We start from the raw sequence: 9,199 nt of genomic DNA, 5'->3' as shown, positions 1-9,199 counted from the left end.
AAAAAAAAAAAAAAAAAAAAAAAAATCTAATAGCAACAAAGACTCAACATATGAAGTGTATGTATTTGTTCCGTATGTCCATGAGCAACAACAAATCTGAACACAGTATGTAAGAAGTTGAATTCATCTTTGACATTATTGAGGTCTTTACTAAATCCTTTCTTAATTTATTTTACCCCATCTCATCAATACATGTCAAGGCAGCTTGCTTCCCAAGTATTAAAACTTGTCTCTGCAAAGGATCTCATGACTTTTATATCAAGATGAAAATATCTGCCTTAGGTAAAGGCACCTTGACTATCATCTTCACTGGATAGCACAAGGCATAAATTAATTTATGGAATATTAGATGTGTTTGGGAGAGTACTGAGTGGTTCCTGGAGAATATTTTGGGGGGTAGCAAGTATTGACCTGAAATCAAACCACTTAAGTGAGCTTCTATTTTACCTACACTTAACCTGGCCTTCCCACAAGATACTTCTTGCAACATTTTATGAAATTTACCAGCCAAGGTTACTTGAGTTACTGGCAAAAATATCCATATATATTAATAGTTCCCAGAAAATGGAAACATGAACCCCAGTAACAAAAGCTCTGTAAAAGACCACATTCCTACCACCAAAATGTAATCTCTATGTCATTTAAAGCTGAAAGCAAATTTCGCCTTCTCTTTAAGGATATATTAAACTGACATGAAAGGATTTTTCTGCCTCCACTTTTGCTTTCCTAAAATCTCTTCTTTACAGTGCAGCAAGAGCAATGCACAGATCGGATCATGTCATTACTCTGCATAAAAACCTCCAGTGGTTTTCCATCACACTTAGAATAAGATTTTTAAAAATCCTTACTGTGGACTATAGGCACCCTGCCTATATCATACCCTCCTTCCCTCAGCATGCCCAGACATCTCAGAATTGTCTTTCCTGGACACGCCAAGCTCACTTCCACCACAGGGCCTCTGCCTGTTCCTGGGACATTCTTCCCCCAGATATTCTAAGGTGGCTTCTTCTTGCCATTCAGGTCTGCCCAGCTGCCACCTCCTCTCACAGGCTTTCCCTGAGCATCTAAAGTAACCTCTCCTTCAGCCCCTCTCTCACGCTGCCCACCCATGTCATACTTTACTTTGCAATCAGACCCAGCCTGATCTAACATTTATATTACCAGCCTGGCCCCTACCTACCAAAGGAGCTGGAGTTTTCAGATTCTGGTGCTAACCTGAATTCTACCTGCCACTTCTCTACAAAGAGGCCTCTGCCGTGTTTCTACCAGTAGCAGGATGACTTGAAGCTCTCCACGGACATGTGGTAGGTGTGGAGGTGTCGATGGATATTGCCTTAGCTTTTGCCTTATGTGGGATTTTTAAGAAACGTGCAGGAAAGTGTATTAGGAGAAGGCAGGATAGAAGTTTTTCTTATGTGAAGAGAGCAGGAGAATGGAGGAAGTGACTGCTGGAAGCAAAACTCTAAGAAAAAAACAATTTTACATGGAGCTTAAGAAATATTTTGCTGTGTAATGTGCATTATAACTCTTCTCCCATCTCCCTAAGGCATCTTTGGTAAAGATGTCATTGTTGGGCTTTTTGTTTTCCATGGGACAATGCACTGAAAGGGCCTCAAGGGAAAGCAAGTCGTCTCTGGAAAGCTTAGCCAGAATTTGCAACAGAAAGAGTGGGAATTTTGGAATCAGATGGTCCTAGGCTTGCAAAATAGCTCTTTTTCACAGCTTTAGCTTCCTCCTTTGTAAAATGGGAAAAAAAAATAGTTTCTTTTTTTGCAAAGTTGTTGTGAGAATTAAATAACCTCATGAGGGACATTGTATGGAGCTTGGCACATTCTAGGCCCTCTTTTTATATTGAACTAAAATGATCTTCTCTGAATCAATTCCCATGAATTGATTCTAGTTCTGTTCTGCAGAACATTGATTCTTTAACCTTTTTCATGTAATGGTGCTCCAGTTTGTCTAGATCCTTCAAGAAGAGAAAATGCATATCAACATCTTTGTATCTAGTTGCTGTTAGGCTTAAAATGATGTCATTGTTCAATTATTGCTTTTATTATACAGTAAAAACACATTTAGAAGAGAATCAAGATAAATATTAAAAGTTAATCTAGTTACTGAACACGTTTCTTAAATATTTAAGAAAAATAAGATCAACACACATTTGACCGTGGCAGCTTTTCTAAAGGCAAAAGATCTAATTTGGTGATTAACTAACCACACTGAGCACTCATTAGGTGTCAGGGATGTACCAGTTCTTCTATTGTATTTGGGTGTTTTTAATTATGAATAACCAAATACAAAAATCAAAGTAGTTTAAACAATGAGGAGCATTTATTACCATTCTTAAAAATAAATTCCCAAGGTGGGCAATTGCAGGGATGGCTCAATGGCTTTACAATGTGAAAGACCCAGCCACTTGCTATCAGTTCTTTTCTCTACATTACCTTGGTTCTCTGCAAGATAACTTTGAAATTCCAGGCTTACATACAGAAGTAACAACACATGGCTGAGGAAGGCATTTTCTCTCCTGTGATTCTTCTTATCAGGGAAGAAAACCCCTCTATCCCCTCAAGGTTTCTCAAGTCCCTTTATCCAGAATTGGGCTACCTCTCTATGTCCACAGGCAGTGCTTCTCAATTTTTTCACACCATGACACAAATAGAAAGATAAAGTTTTTGTGACACAGAGGGGTACCTGGGTAATGTTGCTTGTGGCCAGTCATACCATCCCAGGGCTTCAGCAGCTCAGCCTCACTTGAATGTCCCAAGGGCTTAAGGGATCAATACCTTATCACATCTATGACCCATCTGAGACATACCAGGGTATGCTGGTACATAGATTGGTATGCTCTGCTTTAAGCTACAAAGGAGAGTGAGAGAGCATGCATCCATATCCAGGCTGTAGTGTGAGAAGGATCTGCAAACGAGGAGGCTCTGCCAAGTAGTAGGAAGTGGTGGGGCAACCAACCGCGTCAGTCATCTTTCCAAGGGTGCCTCATCTATTCTAATTTTCACAACACAGTTTAGGAGGAAGTATTTCGTGGAGGATAAAACCAAGGCTAATAATTTAAATGACTTGCCTGAGGTCACAGAACCAGTGAGTGGTTCAATTGACACAGCAGATGTAGATCCAGGTGTGTGCTGGGAAATGTTTAACAACCACCTTCCAAATGTAGTTCCAACACGGCTATTGGTTAATATTTTCATTTAAGATAAAAATAAAACAACAAATATGTATGTTAGAGCTTATTAGTCAATGATGTGAGTGACTTCATTGCTAAATTGAATGTTTTTGTGCTATTCACAATGTAACAGTTATAGACACAACATATCTTTAACATTTAATCTTCATAAAACATTTTCTCTGTCACTTAAGCCTAGACCAAGCTTGTCCAACTCTTGGACTGTGGGACTCATACAGTCCAGGATGGCTTTGAATGCAACCCAACACAAATCCGTAAACTTTCTTAAAACGTTATGAGATTTTGTGTGTGCGAGTGATTTTGTTTTGTTTTGTTTTGTATCAGCTCACCAGGTATCGTTAGTGTTAGTGTATCCTATGTGTGGCCCAGGACTATTTTTCTTCTGCCAATGTGGCCAAGGGAAGCAAAAGTTGGACACCCCTGGTCTAGCCCACAACCAAAAAGTAATAAGTGAAGCCCTCATGTGTGGTGTCTGCTGATCAAGCTACCAAAGGAAACTCACTAAATGTGGTATTGGGAAGAGATGTACAATTACATATTATAGGGAATTTCCACCATGCAGACACAATGCATGTAAATTGCCTAAAGAACAAAGACAATAGTAAAATGTATTAACATAATTTGGAAGTGATGTTTTTATCACATACTACCTTTGTTTAAAATTTATTTCATTGGAAGTTTATATAATTTAATTTTTATTTCTACTTTTATTTTTATTTATTTATTTATTTTTGAGACGGGGTCTCACTCTGTTGCCCAGGCTGGAGTGTAATGGCACAATCTCAGCTCACTGCAACCTCTGCCTCCTGGGTTCAAGCAATTCTCCTGCCTCAGCCTACCAAGTAGCTGGGATTACAGGCTCCTGCCACCACACCTGGCTAATTTTTGTTTTTAGTAGAGATGGGGTTTCACCATGTTGGCCAGGCTGATCTCAAACTCCAGACCTCAGGTGATCTGCCCACCTCAGCCTCCCAAAATGCTGGGATTATAGGCATGAGCCACTGCACCCAGCCTATATCATTTAATTTTTAATAAAGAGTATGTAACAAACAGCAGGCAAAATTCCTGAAAATTTAATAATCTGCTGTCATGAGCCAGTACAGACCAGCTCTCCATACCACTGACCGGAACTAAGTTCAGCACTCTTTCCACTCCTGCTGCCTTTACTACCAGCATGTAAAAGTGATGATGCTCAGTATCATACAGGGGACAAACCTGGGTACCTGTCATGAATTTCTGTGACCCGTTTTCTCTTCTGTAAAGAAGGAGATTAAGAGTCCTTGCCTTGTCTACCTGCAAGGGTTTTTGAGAGGATTAAACTGGTTAGTCTGTATGATAGTGCTTTGTAAACTGCAGAGTCAGGTACAGATAAAAGGCTTTATTATGATGACCATTTCATCACTGTTTTCAACCAGGCCACCATTGTTAAGGATGCAGTGTGTTGCTACTTTCAAAGGTATGATTTAGTTTGAGATCTTCTGTAATGCCCAGAATAGACAGAAAACACCCAGAATTGTTCTGAAGAAGCCTACTCAAATTTGTGCTAGCCTTTACTTAATACAAACAGCTACCTACATTGCAAGGAAAACTATTTATTTGAAGCTTATAATTCACTCTTTTCTAGCTGCTGCTGGATTGTCTGACGGGTCTTCCCTGGGGTTATGGAATGCTTCTCAATTTCAATAGTTGAATAAAGGTGCTTTTTTTTCTGTCACCCAGCCTGGGGTCCAGGGGCGTGATCTCAGCCCACTGCAACCTCCACCTCCCAAGTTCCAACGATTCTCCTGCCTGTGATTCTCCTGCCTCAGTCTCCCAAGTAGCTGGGATTACAGGTGTGCACCATCAGGCCTGGCTAATTTTGTATTTTCAGTAGAGATGAGGGTTCCCCATGTTGGCCAGGCTGGTCTTGAACTCCTGGCCTCAAGTGATCCACTTGCTTTGGCCTCCCAAAGTCCTGGGATTACAGCTGTGAGCCACTGCACCCAGACTATTTTTAATTTTTATTTTTTTTAAAAGTTGCTTTGCTTTTTGTACCAGATCAACTCACCAAGTTATTTGCTATGGATTATACCTCTCCATAAAATGTGGTTTCCTGATTATAAATTAAATATCCCTAATGTCCACATTGAAACACTCTCGAAACTTAAATGACTATAAACTATTTGCCTTGAGTTTGCTGAACTTGTCTTTGGGCTGTAGAAAACTCTTTTCTGCCAAGCTCTTTTCCACATCAGACCCTTTGCCCATGCTAACCCCTCTACCTGGAAAGTTCTCCCCTGATTAGGAAGCTGACTCCTTCTCATCCTTTAGATCAAATGCTGCCTTCTTAGAGAGGTTTGCACTGAATAGCTGTCTCAAGTCATCTCCCCGATCTGTTTCCTTATTTATTTTCTTCACAGCGTGGATCACAGTATGTAATTTCCTGTCTATCTGTTGACTTATTTGTCTATGCCTCTTATGATTATGTTGGCTCTTTGTGGGCAGGTCTTGCCCATTGATGTCATTATCTACCTCCAGTGTCCCACATAGTGCTTGGTGCACAATAGCTGTCTGATGAACAGATGAACTTATCTGACAAGATCCACGCTAGTACTGTAAGGCTGTGGCCATATACGGCTATCTTGAAGTAAAAGCCTACCCTAAAGACTATCCAAGGCTTGGCCTGTGGTGTTCACAGTTGCCCAGGTTTCTCTCAGGCCCAAGGATGAGCCACAGTGGTAGCCTAAGACTGGTGGCTGCTCCCCTCTGCCCCGCCCTAATGGGGCTGCCCCAGTGATGTCACACAGGACAAGATTCTCTAATCCTTTTCATTCTGTAACAGTCCTCTACGCAGCTAAGTTTCTCATAACACATTATGATGTAGGGGAGGGAGGAAGGAGGGCTGAGGTAGGGGGTACACCCTCTCCCTGAATGAAATTCATTTGGGGCACTGTCTGCTCGCATGTTCTGCTCTGGGACAAAATGGGTGGCAGAAGCTACAATTTGTACTAAGCTAATGAAAAGAGAGAAGACAAGAATGGGGAAGAGAAGGGCGAAGAAGGCAAAAAGAGAAGAGAAGAAAAAGAGAAGAGAGAGAAGGAGAAATGAGAAAAGAAGAAACCAAATGAAGAGGATGTGTGAGAGAAAAAAATACGAAACAGGTAGTGAGGGAGGAGGGAATTGTTGAACCTATGTTCTGGTTGGCTTTCTAACTCTCAAGTAGTGACTGGCTTCAGTGTAAAAGGATGGTGAGGGGTATTCTCAAATACTAGCCTCCTGAGGGAGTCACTCAATTACTGACATATATTTTGAGAGGTCCAGGTAAGTCTGCCTCAAGGGTGACTCTCCTGGAGAGTAATTTGGGAACAGGAATGTAAATCTTTTTTTTTTAAGTCACAATTATGGAGGAAAGGGAAAGAAAGTATTGCTGACCAGATTGAACTTTAGACTCCACACTACAACCCCTGTCCTCACCCCAAGCCTCCCAATTACTAGGCTATCAACACACGCTAAATTCAGGACTTTAAAGCCAGTCTTATAGATAATATTTTTCTTTGTTAACTGAAATATAAACAGATTTCCAAAGCAGAGCAAGATAATTTTATAATATACCTATAAAAATTACTAAAATGTTATCATCGTGGCAATATATTCCCACTAAAATCTTACTATGAACATCCCAAGTATGTGTAGGAGGCCTGGCAAAGTCTTACAGTTCAGAAGATAACTTTCAATCCTGTTTTTTCAATGTTCTTTTTCCCTTCTATTAGTCCCCCCACCTTAGCAGAAGGTTTAATAAAAGGGGATATGCTGATATTAAACATAGGTAATCAGACAATATTCATATCTTTGTTTCGAATTTTAAAACGTTAATCTTATTACCCATGAGCTTCCCAGTTCATACCAAAATGTCCCAGCAAGCTGTATTCAGAAATAAAAAGTAGTAGGAAGGTGCCGCTTCATCGGCAGACTGTACACTGTGTAGACTCCTTGCAAACCTCTTTCCGTTCATATTTTCTATTTCTCTCCCTCTTCTGCTACAATTGACCCAGATTCTCCAAGTGCAGAACAGAGAGAAGAAAGGTGTGGAAGCCTAAAGGAAGGAAGCAGAAAGATAGGCAGGCTTTTCAAGTTTTCTACTGTCCACTACTCTCACTAGTGACCCAACTTCTGCTTACGAATAAGAAAATTTGTCTTTTAAGAGCGCTCCAAATGGTTGCCACATGAGCTTTTCTAGTTCAGAATGTTAATGAGTCCACCAGCACGCTACTCATGCTGTTACTTGTCTGGACTACTAAGGATTCCAAGAAGGTAGCGTTTCAAAGATCTTTGATCTAATTTCTTTTTTGGGGGGGGTGGGGAGGTATGTGGAGAATTAGGAAATGTATCCTCAGATGATACTGAGACCAAATGCATAGTGAATTTTATTTTTATTTTGTATATCTGGAAATGATCCATGTTCATCTTCTTCTAAGAAATTCTAACCCCAAAGATATTGAGTAATTTTTGCGTTCCTTGAAGATTTGGTTTGCCAGTGACTGGCGATTATATATTTGATCCTGTTGTTAGGTTCTAGGTCTAAAAGTAAAGGAAACAGAACCTTCCCCAAAGTCATGTTGAGAAAATTGGAGATGGCTTTTTACAACTTTAAAAGCAGTTAAATGCTTGCTGAATGCCAGAAAGAATGAATAGTTTGCTTTTGATCTAAGAGTTGGGGCAACAAAATGGTTTAGGAGATAGAAAGTAGTAGGGTGCCAATTGCTGTAGTAAGCTCCTCAAGTAAAACAGAGAGGCCTTCAACATAAATTTACCTTTTTGACTGGCTAGAACTCAATTTGGCCAGTAGAAGAACCTGCCTTCTACAGTGAAGTCTTTGTTTTGTGTGTGCATCAGAACATCTTTTAAAAATACGGACTTTTCTTATAACTTCTTTTCCTGTGAATGTGTAGGTCAAATTTGTGAACCGGTTAAGCCGCTGACAAGAGAGGGAAGGGCACCCCAGCCAATGGGAACCCATGCTGGTGATGTACTGCTCCTAGGCTGCGATTCATTGGCTGCCTAGGGTTTGTCATTCTATACCCGGCGTCTGCAAGCAGCGTGGGTCGGGTTTTCTAGCTAGCTGAACTGGATTTTGGCAGCCGGCACGTGCAGTTTCTATTAACTTTAGCTCATCTCTACCTCTTAACAGAAGCAGCTGTTATGTTTCTGATTATTCTCCTGATTTTGAAAAATCCTATTTCCTTCACCTACCTCATTGGAGGTCGTTGGAGGTCCCCTGGGACAGAATCACGTGATTATCTAACATGTGCAAATAAATACAATGTGGAATCCCCTGAGCTACAGAGGGAAAACCTGCCAGAAAGAGCATGTGCCCCGTGCGTGAATCAGCTGCACTCGCACGTGGGTGGGCGGTGGTAGTGTGCGTGTCTCTGCCCTTCGGGACGCGAGGTGTGTGGCCGTGGCACCTGCTTGGGCTTCCTGGGGTCACTGGGAGAGGAAGGCTCTGGAGGCGTGGGACTCTGGGGTAGGGGGGTCCGGCAGCTGCCTGGGATCCATCATGGGTTCGAAGGGCAGCGGCAGACCGCGACGGCGCCCAAGAAGGGTGGACAGCTCCGGGTCTGTGATCGGGGCTGCGTGTACACCATCTTCGCAGGGAGTGGGGTTTGTATCTGCAGGGCGGTAGAAGAGCCAGGGCTCGGGGCGCGGACGCCGTAGGGGTAGCTTCCAAGTCCCTACTTGGCCAAGGGCCAGGCATGGAGGGGCTGTCCATCTACTGGGCACCGAATAGTCGCACATTCTGTCCAGTCCCTGGCGCCAGAACGTGAAGGCCCGAGTCCTCGCTGCTATCCGGGACCCGGACGCTCCCTTCGGCTTCAGCCTGGTGCTCCAGGCCGCAAGGCGACGGCGGCGGCAGCAGCGGAGAAAGAGGCTGGGTAGGGCAGTGACGTCATCTGTGGCGGCCCCTCCCCCGCCCGCCAGCCTTCGCCGCAGTTCCTGCCCAACGACATCCGGGTCTCT

General features: G+C 42.4%; 1 protein-coding gene across 2 annotated transcripts in view; it reads left to right on the top strand.

The window, feature by feature from the left end:
- Positions 1 to 6,031: 6,031 nt before the first annotated feature.
- PPM1A (protein phosphatase, Mg2+/Mn2+ dependent, 1A) overlaps positions 6,032 to 9,199 on the top strand; it is a 52,415-nt gene continuing 49,247 nt past the window's right edge. The window contains exon 1 of one of the 2 annotated variants that reach the window (XM_011968308.1): positions 6,032 to 6,342. In XM_011968308.1, coding sequence (XP_011823698.1) covers positions 6,144 to 6,342 — 199 coding nt within the window. In that variant the 5' untranslated portion in view covers positions 6,032 to 6,143. The remainder of the gene's footprint in view (positions 6,343 to 9,199) is intronic. The other variant, XM_011968309.1, reaches the window with a different exon arrangement.

This window comes from Mandrillus leucophaeus, unplaced genomic scaffold (assembly GCF_000951045.1).
Source record: "Mandrillus leucophaeus isolate KB7577 unplaced genomic scaffold, Mleu.le_1.0 Scaffold838, whole genome shotgun sequence".
Taxonomy (NCBI): Eukaryota; Metazoa; Chordata; class Mammalia; order Primates; family Cercopithecidae; genus Mandrillus; species Mandrillus leucophaeus.
Note: the sequence above shows the minus strand (reverse complement) of the source record. Positions and strands in the feature narration are given on the sequence as shown.